At 34.1% G+C, this 14867-nt stretch overlaps 1 protein-coding gene across 1 annotated transcript in view; it reads right to left on the bottom strand.

Moving 5' to 3' along the window:
* Positions 1-13323, bottom strand: part of LOAG_18073 (hypothetical protein) — a gene marked incomplete at both ends in the record, with an annotated part of 17505 nt that extends 4182 nt beyond the window's left edge. The window contains 25 exons of the mRNA XM_020450743.1: positions 73-201; positions 313-425; positions 707-818; positions 921-1109; positions 1453-1710; positions 2267-2395; positions 2798-2932; positions 3242-3428; positions 3571-3773; positions 3991-4188; positions 4355-4417; positions 4871-5032; positions 5623-5745; positions 6136-6258; positions 6351-6473; positions 6636-6744; positions 6851-6923; positions 7427-7499; positions 7745-7867; positions 8949-9074; positions 10204-10326; positions 10532-10654; positions 10950-11066; positions 11437-11546; positions 13166-13323. Coding sequence (XP_020305543.1) covers positions 73-201; positions 313-425; positions 707-818; positions 921-1109; positions 1453-1710; positions 2267-2395; positions 2798-2932; positions 3242-3428; positions 3571-3773; positions 3991-4188; positions 4355-4417; positions 4871-5032; positions 5623-5745; positions 6136-6258; positions 6351-6473; positions 6636-6744; positions 6851-6923; positions 7427-7499; positions 7745-7867; positions 8949-9074; positions 10204-10326; positions 10532-10654; positions 10950-11066; positions 11437-11546; positions 13166-13323 — 3382 coding nt within the window. The remainder of the gene's footprint in view (positions 1-72; positions 202-312; positions 426-706; positions 819-920; positions 1110-1452; positions 1711-2266; positions 2396-2797; positions 2933-3241; positions 3429-3570; positions 3774-3990; positions 4189-4354; positions 4418-4870; positions 5033-5622; positions 5746-6135; positions 6259-6350; positions 6474-6635; positions 6745-6850; positions 6924-7426; positions 7500-7744; positions 7868-8948; positions 9075-10203; positions 10327-10531; positions 10655-10949; positions 11067-11436; positions 11547-13165) is intronic.
* Positions 13324-14867: the final 1544 nt, after the last annotated feature.

The following is a 14867-nucleotide window of genomic DNA, read 5'->3' as shown; positions in this document are numbered from 1 at the left end:
TGAAGACTGGTTTAGAGATTATAAATTCCAGCTTTTTGTTAAAATTGAATGATATCTGGGCAGAAAACTTACTGAATTCACATGCAGGTCCTGTCCATCCAATTACACATTTACAGGTACCATTCTTAGGATCGCAAGTGCCATTGTGCATACAAAGACAATGGCTATTACAGTTGGGTCCATAATGGTCGGGCGGACATTCTGTTAACAAAACAGAACTTTTTAATCTTTGGACAATAATAATTATGAGAAAGGATATTTTGATTTGATTTGCATAAGCATTATGTGCTTTAAGCGAAATGAACGATTCACCTTCTTCGCAATGTGGTCCCATAAATCCTGCTGGACAATCACAATTCCCGGTAAATCGATCACATATTCCACCGTTCATGCACTGGCATTCTTCTTTACAACCAATACCCCAGCTAGAAATACATGAATTTCACAGATGCACGATAAAAGATATAAGGCATTCGAGATTCCTTTAATGTCTAAAGTTACAATTTCAGGTTAAAATTTTCTTTTTTCTTGAATAACCTGCCAGAAACCCTATAACAAGTTCATCGCCTTTGACAAAAGAAATTTGAAGAGGACAAATTGAATGAATAATCGAAATTCTGTCAACCAAATTTTAAGTTTTTTTAGCATAAAATAATTGCAAATATAATATTAATTATGATACTATCGCCGGTTTCTCATAAATTACCTGTTTGATGGACAGGGTGTTCGACAATTGGAACCAGTCCAACCTTCTTTACAAAGGCATTCTCCGGTCACAGGATGGCATTTCAAGACAAACAGTGCCATTTCGGTGTCATCTGAAGATCAATGTTCAGTTATCAGATGAAACTTCTTGACAAAAAAGGAAATAAAAAAAGAAAATGAAAAATAAAATGACAAGCAATGATGACGATACTAACCAAATGAAGAGCAATCGCAGACCTTTTTACAACCGTCACCGTATCGTCCATCAGGACATGGTCGATCACAGTGCTGACCACGCCAGCCAGGCTTGCAATTGCAAGCACCATTGGTCGGATCGCATGTAGCGTTATTTCGACAAATACAGATACCTTTACAACGGTCACCAAAATAACCTTCCTCACATCCTAAAATATCAGCATATCAGTTGAGCACCGTAGACTTGCACCTGTAATCACCATTGGTCAGGTCGTAAGTGTAGCATTGACAACTGAACGTGGGGAAACGCTGAAGACACAAGAGAGAAGAAGTTGATATTCAACCTATTCACAGTAGTTTCAGAATTTATCCCCGAAATAAAAAGCACTACCGGTTGAAGAGGTCATTACATACATCGTTGTATAAGAAAGACCATTGGCTATTTCGACATTCTTTGTCTCATTCAAACTTTTCCATAGAAATTTTGCTAAGGAGAATTAACTCAATTGCCCAAAATGAAAATGAAGGGAAATATAGCACTGAACAACTTACGCAGCTCACAGTTCTTCCCGTGATGTCCCGTTGGACATGTACATTCTCCGTCAATTGGGTCACATTGCACTCCTTGGTCACAATTACATCGCTCGCTGCAATTGATGCCAAAATATCCTTCCGGGCATGGTATGTCGCATTTTTGACCACTCCAACCGGTCAAACATTTGCATGAACCATTTGAAGGATCGCAATCCGCGCCATTATGACAGTCACAACGCTGCATGCAGTTTAATCCAAAACGGTGGCTTGGACAAACTACAATTTCAATTTGCATAGCAAAATTGGGATTGAATTCAATTTTGAAGCTTGCAATATCAATGATTGATTGCTATGATCATATCTGAATTTTAAACGAATAGCAAAACTACTTCACCACCAGTCAACAGACATTCTATTCTTATGTAGCACATCAAATAAGCAACAAGTCCGTATCAAGCTTCAAATTTCTATTTCTATCTAATTTTAGCATCGCTAATCTCAAAAGAAGGAATACCAAAGTTTAAAGCTGCTTATCAATAATCAAATCATAAATGACAATTACGCTAACTTATTTAACTTCACAACACTTTATCATCTCACCTGTTGCTTTGAAAATTCTAGAATAGTCAGTTATAATGTGTAGTGATTTTCGAAAATAATTTTAATTTCACTTATTGATCTTTTCCCGTTGCGTCTTTTCTTTGCTACTAATAAGTAAAACCGATATAAGATAATTTGGTATTAAAGAAATCTCGCTTGAAGTATTATTGATTAGTTTATCTTCCGGCATACACATATAACCTGAGATGGTAATGAGGAATAAAATGATTACCTTCACTACAAGCAGCACCATAATATCCTGGTGGACAAATACATGAGCCATCCTTACTATTACAGGTACCGTTATTTTTACATGAACATTCATGTTGACAATTGGGACCGTATAGGCCCGTAGGACACACTGAAATGAAATGGCTTAATGCATTTTTGCTCATTTCACAATTAAGTAATAGATTAATCTTCATAGCTGGAAATAATTTACAATAAACTGCTATGAAATGATTGCTAATATAATTCGGCTAATGATAAAATCACTGATAATGATAACTAATTAAACCACCTACAGTAGTTCACTTGAGTGACTTTTCGTTAATCATAATCAAAAGAGTGACATGCAGTGGAAGAATATTGCTGCTCTGGTCGGATGGATCTACTATGCTCATGTTTGCAAGCACTATTTAACTCACTGTTTTTTTTTTGTATGCAATCAAACATTAGCATGCTTTCTGCATGCATTCTCTTACATGCTTGAGAAATTCTAAAAAAAAGAAATAGGAACGAAAGTGAAAATCGAACAGCTCACTCTTTTCACATAATACCCCGTAGTAACCAGGTCGGCATGTACAAGTTCCAGTGACATGATGGCACACCTGAGATGCACCTGCTTCGCATGCACATTTCTGGGTACAGTTATATCCGTACATACCGGCAGGACAGGCTGAAATGGAAGATTAAAAAAAGGGAAGATTAGAATCTGTTGCATGCATGTTGCACGTTGTTCGTGTTCGCTTCATGCAGTGTACACTCGGAATGGATGTGACGGACGCTTTAAATGGTATACAGTTGCATACAGTATGGGAACAAAATATAAAATTTTGATTTTACCAAAAAAAGACTATGAAACTTGAAAAAGTAAAATTTTAAAAATCTCGAGAGACAACATCTGTTGGACCAGTGCAGAATCAATCAACATACCAAGGAGCAGAATCATGAATGAGTGACAGCTATCTTGAACTTATAAACTCACGGATCTGGCATTGGTCACCGGTGTATCCTGGACGACATTTCTTGATACAATCTCCGCTAATTGAATCACACTCTTGATTTTCAGCGCACCAACATTTTTTGGTACAGGACTGTCCATAGAAACCGACTGGACAACGTCGTTTACAGAATGGACCGTAGAAACCACTTTTACAAATGCATTTTCCAGTCTATAAATCAAATTTCCATTATTCGGATCAATTTCCTGATTGCTTCCGGTAATTATCTGACGTTCATACATCTTTGTATTCCTTTTTGGTCAGCAGATACAATGGGAAAGGGTCATATTAAATTCAAAGTGTAATAGCATACCTTTGGGTCACAACCTTCTGAGTATTCTATCTCGCAGTTGCAAACATGACGACAGTTACGACCATAGTTGAATCGCGGGCAAATCTGATCACATTTTTCACCGTAATAACCAGCTGGACAAGAGCAATACCCATATTTCCTATCGCATCGTCCACTGCTACAGGTCATCTGACATGGTAAGTTGCACGAAGGTCCATAAAAGCCTATGATTTTGTTGCTGATTAGATGAAAGTTCAAATAAGTGATAAGGCACCAAATAGTGAATAATGTATAATTAATTAATCTTTAAGTCTCTCTTGAAAATAAAGAAACGTTAAGTGTGTAACATTTTTCCTTGTCTTGTAATATTCAAAAGCCAAATTTTAAGTTTCTAGAGAGATTATTGTTGTGTTAAAAAAACAGGGAACTGTAATGACTGACCAGCCGGACAACTATCCTCACATTCCGCACCATCCGGACAATCGCATTCACCGGTAATATGATTGCAAATTTGTCCATTACATTCGCATGCCTTTTTACAACCTAATCCCCAAGTACCTTCAGGACATCGATCCTCGCATACTATACCTGTGTATCCGGAAGCACACTCACAACCGCTTTTATTACGACGACATTTTCCTATAAAAAATGTAAATGAATGAAGTCTTAAAGAAGTAAAAATTTATAAGATATATTTGAAAGATTACAAAAATGAAATAAATCGATGGAAAATATAAAAAAGCGTTAATTTTACATAACATCCCAGGTTAGCTTTAACTATTCCACATAGCACAATTGAACCAACCTCCATTTTTACAATCAGCACATCTGTAACGGCATTCTGCACCAAAGCGCCCATATTCGCAAGCTGTAAGTGAAAAAAAAAGCCATATTTAGCAATCTTTTCAATTAACAAAAATCAACTAATGATTTATATTGGACTAAAACGATACAACAACGATGACGCAAACATTATGATTACAAAGATAACAACTACTACTAATATTGCATAGCTGTAAAAAGAATAAACATTTGTATCCCATTTTATGGCCCAATCTTTGGCTATTATTGATGAGTATAAGTCATGTAATATGAAAAGTTGCATGAAAATGGATAGAACTTAACGATATGCTAAATTACATCACACATAACGAATCACAAATAGGTAATGCATTCCTGTTCAGAATATACAAGTTACAGAATCATTGAACCATTTTTCAACGATCAGATGAATATGCATATTTTTAAATAAATGAAACTAAACTGGAATAAAAAAAAAAGAAAAAGTAAGAAGGAGTATAGAAAATAAGAAATTATTGACCAGTAGGTAGACTGTGCAGCATACGAATGGTACCAAAATGTGACAGTTTGGGAAGATCGTGAGGTATGTTTGCTTCTTGTGTTAAAACCTCGAAGTGTTCTTGTTGTAATTCATGTTCAATTATATCATGATCAGTTAATGATGCTATCCTTCCTGCATTTTCTGAAATTGGAGACCACACGACAAACATGCATTTAACAAGCATGCTAACAATTTTAGATAATTTTCTTATAAATAAGAGAACTTGAATAAAAAATAAGATGCGAATCATTAGGCTAATTAGAGAATATTTGTGAAGGGAATCTTTTTCTTTTTTCAACTAAATAGCACGTAAATCAGTGTCACGCAAGTCAGTGTCACATAAGTTAGTCAATGACTAAAGCATGGGATGCGTATATTACGCATATAAAAGAAACGAATGTTAGCATCACTTGATGCTATTTTACTTTTAAATTTATACTTTGTAATTAAAGGAATAAGGTAATCATGGATACAAACACAATCACCACAAATATTAAAGTTGACAGCATTACGAATACTGCAAAGTTACACTTAAGTACGCATACGTCGGGGAGAAGAATCAGTCGTCAAATGTACAAACAGCAAATTTGACAGAAGTGAAGCTGAAATGAGTTCAAATCCTAAATGCACTGATTTAAATTCCAAACCACAAGTTAACATTTGTGACTTTGTGACTGTGTCACGTAAGTTAACGTAATAAATGCAAAGATATATCAAACGGAAAATATTACCAATACACGTTTTGGCATCATTCGCAAGACTGAAACCACGGAAGCACTCGCAATGATAAGTACCATCCTCATTCTTGCATAATTGACTGCATTCACCGTTGTTTGTTAAGCATTCGTTAATATCTAAATAACAATCACAATATCATTCTATTATTAGATTCCAATAGTTTAATGCAATAAAAAGGTATAAAAATGCATGCAGGAAATTAGATAAAGCTCTCTGAGTGGATACTTATCAGTGATTGATAAGAGTTATTAAAAGTTATGTACTATCCTTTCTTCATCGTTAATAGCTTTTATTTTCTTTTTTTTGTTTTTGTGAAACCTTCGGCTGTCTTTTTGTTTATTGTTTTTAGTAAACAGAAGATGGAAAGCGGTACAGGTGATGAATATACTTTAACTTCTACTGCTTCATTTGACTTATCATACAACTTGAGAGTTATCATCGGTTCGATGGAATTCCTGCATTACAGTATTTCTAGTCACCTAAATCTGAATGGAAAAGCACCGAACCGTGACAGGAATGGTTGTCAGATGCTAAGTTATAGCCAACTTCACATGTACATGCATATCCACCCTCTTCATTGATACAGTGATGCTCGCAACCAGCATTATTTGCGATACATTCATTAATATCTGCAAAGGTATGTAAGAGAATCAACAATGATTAGTTAAATATGTGCTTATGGTATACTTATTCAGGTACTGTATTGTGTTATAGGAGTAACCTTCGCAAGTTTTGCCATCGTAAATGAGTAAAAAACCAGTTCTGCAGGAACAGTGATAGCTTCCGGGCAGGTTAATGCAAAGCTGTTTGCAGCCACCATTGTCCTCCATGCATTCGTCAATGTCTGAATGGATTCATAATTAAAATCATGACTTGCAATAAAATAAAAATGTTTCTTGAATGATCAGAAAATAATTTGCTTGAGAAATTACTCTACTGAAAAAAAAGAAACTATTATCAGAAGCTGGAATGATCACTGATATGGATGAAGATCAGGGAAGTTTACCAGAGCAAGATCTATCATCGTCGATAAGTTGATAACCAGCTCTACAAGAGCATTTCAGGCTGCCATCTTCATTACTTTCGCATATCTGCTCACAATCTCCATTTCTATTCTACAACTTCAGTTCATGGTATTTCATGAATTCGCATGAAGAATCGATTCATTTCTCATATCAATCATTTTTTTTTAAATATACAGTATGGGCTATAAAGACTAACCTGACACGGATCAATTATTGGCTTACATTGGCGTCCATCTGATAGTAGTTGATATCCAGGGCGACAACGACATCTTCAACGAATTTACAGTAATTTTGCCAGATTTTAATTTAATATCCACTGTTGACTAATCTCATTTTATAATTATTATAAAATAGGTCATTTGCATCAGAAATTTTGAACCAAAGTTTGGTATTGCCATGTCTCGAAATCTAACTTTCAGTACCTAATAATCATTAAGATGAATTTCTGAGAGACAAATAAGAAGAAATAAATGATGCTTGTTTTGCTTCAGACGAGATTCCGAAATACCATAATTTGTACTAGAAGCCTAATGTAGAACGAGGGAATAGTTGCTATGATTCCTACATGTTCAATTTAACGGTAACTTTTGATATTCTTCTCAAATCCTCTATTTTGCACAGTTCTATCATTTTTTACCAGAAATACAGCAACAACTTTCATAAAAATAAGAATTCATTCCTTCCTCTTCCATAGTAAATGATACAGTAGATAATCTGTATTCCTCCTTTATCACTTATTACATTTCAGGATAGGAAATCAAGTTTACAATACCTGTATGTTCCATAGACATTAATACATTCATGCTCACATTCTGAATCCTTTGTTGTTGCGCATTCATCAATATCTGCAAAAAAAAAAAATCTTATTCCACTTTCATATTAATTTCAAAATTTTAAACTTCCACATGATAATGATCATATCAACAGTGAATTGCTGAAAAGAAATTGATTTAGAAAAGATCTAAAAAATCAATCGATATTTCATTCAAATCATTAATGACCTTTTCATGGTATGCTGCCACAACGTATGCTAACAGTTTACAAATTTAAATGTCCAAGGTTTTTATTTATTTTCAAATATCTAACAGACCAATGCATGATTTCTGATCCGGTCCAATCGTGAAACCATGATAGCATTGGCATACGGCTCTTCCGTTATCATTCACGCAGTGCTGCTCGCAACCACCACGATTTACCGCACATGGATCAATCGCTGAAAAACTGATTATCAAAGTGAGCAGTGGAATCCACCTAGAATCATAATGTTTTCATTGTTGCAATCAACTTCATGAGAAATTATAGGATTTCTGGAATGATGTTGATGAATGGATTAACATTTGCAGGCTAGCAGATTTTTCACAGTTTCAGCACCTGATTTCTCAGATAGAATGCAATAATTGAAGCATATTTGCGGGATACAACCGGAAAAAGGAATTGGTAATGGAAAAAGATATGAAGCAGGAATACCGGAATGACCAATACTATAAATCGTCCCCCTCGATGGCATATCTCCAAAAATTCCAGACGAAAGTTCGGAATGCCATCGTTCGATTCTTCTAGATAAGAGCAAGTGTTTTATTCTTTTTTGCCAAAATTGTTCTACCATTTTCAAAAGTTATTTGATGGAAAAAAAAATACGATTTTCATTTGAAACTCAATTTTCCCTTCGTAATATTGTTTGTCATCCATCGAGTAGGATATTTAAAGAGGGGACAGCAGCATCAACAATGGACAATTGTCTTCAGGCTGAACAATAGACAGTGGTAGACTTGGGCTTAGTCATATTAAATTATTCAAAAGGGGTTTCCGTCCATTTCCTTCCTCTTCAATCTTTCTTCCATTCAATCGTTCAGGAAATCTTTAACTTTATAAGTTCCAGCAAAAGAAAAAGTTAATTAATTACACTTGTAAATTATGAACTTGGAATTATTCATCCGATTGATAATTTTAATGGGTTTCTAAACGAGTTGTCAAATTTCAATTGACTTTTTGCTGGCAAAAAAATTCCTGCAAAGTTTTATGAAATGCTAAATTTAGTAATTAAAAGAAATTCCTTCCAATGAAATTATTTTCCTTTTAAATTGTCTATTAAAATAGTTCATAATGGATTTTCCAACTTCAAGCTATCCAAGGGTACGTTTGTCTCCAAAATCCTTAAGCAAATAAACGATCATATCTCTTCAAGAAGCTGCTCTATCATATGCTATCATATTCCGACAATAATGAGCTTCATATTCGATTTCGTGGAAAAATCTTTCAACTTAATTCATGTTTTGACGGCACTAATTACTTACGATGACATCGCCGTTTGTCGGCAGCGAGTTTGAACCCTTGGCGACATTTGCATCGATGAAATCGTCCATGCCTTTCTTCACAGATCTGTTCACATCCGCCATTGTCTGTTGCACAGATGTTTCGACCTGATGATGGTTAAAAACAGGTTGTACTTTTTTTGTTTCATTCAATTTTAACAATTTCATGAATATTACGGTAACATTTAATTGAATAATTTCCTCCTACAATCATCTATCTGAGGCAACTTCTACTTTATGCTGAAGGAAGAAGTATTAGCTGTATCAGGTTGTAAATGCAGTTCAAATATGCATGCATGCATGCATTCAAGCATTCAGCAGAACAAGTGTAAACAAATAGAAGTAATTATTAATGGAAGGAAAGGAGACGGTCGATGAAACGGAAAGAAATGCTTTGAAGTAGCAAACGAAATGATGACAGATGCCAAGATAAAGAGATGGAAGAATTTGCATAAATGCTAATCAGTGATGTTATCAGTTAATTCTTGTCCAAGCTTAATTGGTTATTAAAATATGATCGATCAATTTCAATCATCACTTCTTCTAATGGCCAGATGATTATTTTTTGCTCCTATTTATGCATCTTGATAAATGATAACGAAAATTAGTATCACTTCGCTCGGCCTCAATCTCCCTCACGTAATCTCTGTTCACGTCATATCATTATCTTCCCTTTGTCTTTTGCTTTAATGTTTTTCGCCAGGTGTTCCGTTTATTAATAATCGCAATTTATTGTTATCATTCCCTATTCATATCCGCCTGGTCATTTTGAATGATTCCATTTACAGTGACGACAAATCACTTCTTTGTTTCCATCTCTCTCTCTCCCTCCCTCTCTCTCCCTTTCTCTTATCAATTTCCTCCCTTCATTCCTTTTCCTCTCTTACACTTCTTATCTTCAATTTATGTAATTACCCTCAATAAATAATCTTTCTGGGATACTTTTTCAGGAAATTCTTTACCAAAAAAGTTCTCATATAACTAAAAGAGAGAGAGAGAGAGAAAAAAGATGTTTCTCAAAAACTGGAAATAGAAACATTTTGTAATTAGTGATGAACAAATACCAATTACATTCACACTATCAGTTTCGAGGAGTAGAGAGATCTGTAAATATTTATCTATCGTTGAACTCACCCTTTATCAATGACCAGAGTTTTATTAATGTTAGGCTGGTGAATTTTTTTCAGCAAAACTACTTAAATTATTCATTTAAATTCAAATAACGTGAAATTCTTACGGACACATCGACGACCATTTGAATGTAATTGCATTCTTGGTGGACATTCACAACGATATCCGCCTTCCGTATTCAGGCACCGAAATTCGCAACCGCCGTTTTCAATTTGGCATTCATCAACATCTGAAACAATTGGATTTCAATGGATATTTGAGTGACCTGAATGGAAGAATCATTCAAAATGCGAATATCAAAGTATGGGAAGTATGTCTGAAGTTACTGTAACAAATTGCATCTGAATCTCTCTTCTGTTCCATACTATGAAAATCCCAGATGGATTGATCTTTGCTGATTTGAATAAAAAAAAAAAAAGAAAGGATGGAAATACCAATGCATTTTTGATGATCATTATCTAACTGATATCCAGCAAAACAACGGCAGTAGAATGTGCCGATGGTGTTGACGCAATCATGTGGACATCCACCATTATCCACCAAGCATTCGTTTACATCTAAATATCAATTAAATGTACCATTAATAATTACAGGTACAGTTCGGAAGCGTTGGAAAAACTAGGTATAGTTAGGTACTTTTGAGTCATAAGCTTGTCACTATTCATGTATTTTAAGCAAACTTAGCGGTCAAATTGATAAATATTTGTTATTACAGTGTCCCAGAGTACATATATCAGTTTAAAAATCTCGATCAGCACCTAAATTTCAAATGCAGACTTATTTTTGTCAAATGATAAGTACCAGAACTATCGTATAGTAATTTTCAAAATATACAAATGAATTATGACTTACCATATTGGCATCGAGCACCTTGAAATCCAGGCAAGCAGCGACAAATTTCTTCACTTTTATCTGATGTTGACGGTTGACAGGTACCACCGTTATGGCATAACTCTGGTGAACAACTTGCTGCATAGGAAAAATTAAATTTTATTCTAATTCATTTAAAGTTTCTTTTTTTGCTCATTTTAAGCGATTGCAAAATGTAACATCTTAGTTGTATGACTTGACACAATTGTTTGTACAGTATTGATGGAAAATGACACTTGATCAATGATCGTCATTTATCCATCAATATGCTTTTAAATTTAACATGAAATCCGATAAAACTTGTAGTTTTCTCCTAACTTCAAATTTCTTTTCTCGAAATTATCGGAATTCAGAGACAATTCCGGAAAGTTTCATTTAACGACAGAGGGTTCCGGAAACTTTCATTGGAAGGAAATCGTCTAGAAATGAATTTTAGAAAGTTTAGTAGAAGAGAAAAGATGGCTACTACCTCGTTGACATCCTTCTTTACCGGGTACCTGAACCCAACCAGCGCAACACTGTGCTGTTGTATGCCTCCTTGTACGAGTAACATTTTTATACGTACGGTAGTATACTGTCCTGAAATGGTTTTTTTTCTTCTCTCTCTCTCTCTTTCTCTCTAAATTATCACTAAATCATCAGAACGGTAAGTTATCCTGAATCATATTTGACCTGTCCTTCAACAATATCTATCTTTTGCTTAAGTCAAAGTTGAGATTTGATTAATTCAGCGATCAAATCGACTTTCTTATTTTGATGGCTCTTGAAAAATGAGATATACAGAGAAGTCCATTTGCTGATCTGGACAATCAAGCGAAAAGGTCATTTTCTGTCTCGACACTTGTATTCCAAAATGTCACACTACATATGACAAGACATTGCGATAAAATCGGAATAAACCATCACTTCTTTATATGTCTTTCAGAGTTAAAACATGCAAATTCTAGGCATTATTAACTTGAGTACACTCCCATTTCTCCAATTTTTAAATTCTACAAAATATGCTGAATAATCAACTTTTCATTTTATTTGTTTTGGAGAAATTCTGGAAAAAACTTGTCTTTTATTTTGGAAGAATCGATCCCTTAGAAACCTTACCCCATCATTTTTTCCTCTACAAAGCTATCGAATCAATTCAGTAAGCCTATATAATTAATTACTCTAATTATTGGTTAGCGAAAAGGTCATTTTCTGTCTTGGCACCTGTACTTCTTGCATTGTAGATTGTATCAAAGTGATTAATCAGTGAAGCACCTCTCAGAAGATATCGTGAATATTGCTCATTGTTAACTTTCATTCCTGTCAAGAGAATGAATGCTAGTAAAGTGAATGCTATCACGGATAACAATTATCATTTCCCATTCATTTGCATTCTCCTTTCTTGGAAAAATTTCGACGAGGAGTTGAATGTTTCACTCATCGGAAGTAAAACTCTACCCGATCATCCCATATCTCGGTGACAAATTTGTGATGTCAACGGACAAAATCACTTTATTTGATTCATTCGTTTGTTAATATTTCGCAGTGTGAAATTTTTGAAAAATTTTAAATTATAATTCCTTGATTTAATTATTTATCCCAGAGCTTCTTTACTACGAATTTTGAAAAGAAAAAGTTAATGTGAAATATTTTTTCTCTCTCTCTCTTTCTCTCTCTCTCTCTCTCTCTCTCTGCTCAAAGTGAGGTGAATTTTTAATAATTAGATTGGTATTGGATGATGAATTTAATTCTATAATGGGGATGAAATAACGCACAAATTTGACAAGAGAAAGAAGAAAGTAATTAGGGAGAGAGAGAGAGAGAGAGAGAGAGAAAGAATGGGAGAGAGAGAAGAGATGCAATGAGGATGGGGGAAGAGGGAAATGAAAAGGGAAGTTAATGAATATCGCGGGGGAAAATGATTTATGCGTTCTCGATTTGTAGTACAACTGCTTGCTTTGTGCGTAAAATATCAAAAATGCTATAAACTACTATTACTATTACTATCATCTTTGCGCATGAAATGCATGCAGTTTTGCATGCATGCAGTTCTCATCAATCAAATTAATTTTCTTTTCAATTTATAGCGAAAAATGTTGAAATTTAAGGAAATTGCAAACTATAATCATTCTTGGTTAAAGTAAAAGGATGTTATGTGGAATTGTGCACTTACCGGAAACATTCATTTATATTGAAGAAAAAAAAAATGGGAAACGAACTTTGGTTCTCTAACTGAACAAGACCGGAATTGTCCATTACAGCCTGGTTTTCGACTTCTGATATATTTCGTATAAGCATGAACACATGGCTCACGTACTGTTACTGTTTCGATCTCTTCATGTGGACAAACATTTAATCTAAAATAAAAGTATGCCATTAATGTGAAGAAGTTTTTTTCTTTTGTTTATTCCTTCCATAATTAGTACTATATCAATACGAAGGAAAAATATGCATGGATGAAGATTTAATGCAAGATTACAGTATCATCGCATCAACTGCTTTTAAATTATTTTGTTCGTCCATTAAATTATTTCAACAATGATAATTTAACCTTCGAATTTTGTAAATAAACTTGATACATATAGCTTAGATATTATGCATTCCATTTGACCGCAATAAATTCTCAATTACATTGCGATACCTGAAGAATTTAAGTTGACAAGGCCATCTTTCCTTCTTTCTTTCCTTCCTCCCTTCTCATTTAATTACAACATGAACAACAACATACAAACATCGTTCCAAATCACCAATTTATTTTAATGAGAGCAACTAATTTATTGCCGTAACTAATAAACTTATTTCATAAGAAAGAAAGAAGACAGAAAAAAAAATAACATCTAACATATAAATTTTTTTTTTAAATAACATTTAACATATAAATCTTTTTTTTTAAGACCACTTGATACCAGTAAAATATCATTTTTCTTTCTAATAGCATTCCCAATACTTCTCTCTTGTTTGCATACGATTAATTTCAGGCTGAGTAAGGTTATCATATTTTACAGCATATTCAATTTACAAACAATTTTGGTGGTTCTGATCTGAGTGATCCGGATTTGCTTCATCCCTTTCCCTTTCCAATATTGTTTGACGTTCATGGTAAGATGTCTTCTGAACTTGCTCAGAATCGGGTTCGATGAAATTTCGAACATTTATCAATCATTCGGTTACTTCGATTAATTTTTCAAACACTTATTAGTGCATTTAACTAAAGTATTCCATAGCTAACCTTTAAATTATTTTATGACATTTTATTTTGGGAAGGATTTAGGTGATCACCCTAGACTTCATTCATTTGTTATGTGACACTTACCATGGATACCTCTCATTTCCATGTATCCTTTCTTCGATCTGATCACTCAGCATCTTTCTCTTCTTCAATCTCATCATTCCTTCATTCATTCATTCGTTTCATTATGCCACAATCACCGCAATATTTGGTTCATTTTTCCGGTGATTGATGACTTGAACCAGAGCTTACCGAGACAAAATCAATCTTATTCACTTACAAAGCCTTTTTTTTTTGAATAATCGTTTATTTTAATGGGTATTTTTCAAGAAATTACTGTAACTATTGAAAGTACATCTGTTGAATATGGTATAATGGTGATGCAACTATGGATCAGATTCGACCGTACTGGATTCTGGAAAAGGAGGAAGTATTTGTTGCAATTTGCTATTATGATTATAGTTTCTTAATCATTATCTTAATTGCGATTTTTTTTTTTTACTATCACTTTTACCTCAGTTTTACTATCTGTACCTAAATTAAAAGTGTCGATGGGAATGGACGAAAGGGAAGAATCATGCAAATAATTCATTTTCATTTTGCTGCTTCTGATGATCAATCCATCAAAATAGAACTTATTTTCTTATCATTTTGATCTCATGAATTAATCAGGATATGATAATTTTGAAGTC

This window comes from Loa loa (assembly GCF_000183805.2).
Source record: "Loa loa unplaced genomic scaffold supercont3.188, whole genome shotgun sequence".
In the NCBI taxonomy this organism is placed as follows: Eukaryota; Metazoa; Nematoda; class Chromadorea; order Rhabditida; family Onchocercidae; genus Loa; species Loa loa.
This window is presented reverse-complemented; position numbering and strand designations above follow the sequence as displayed.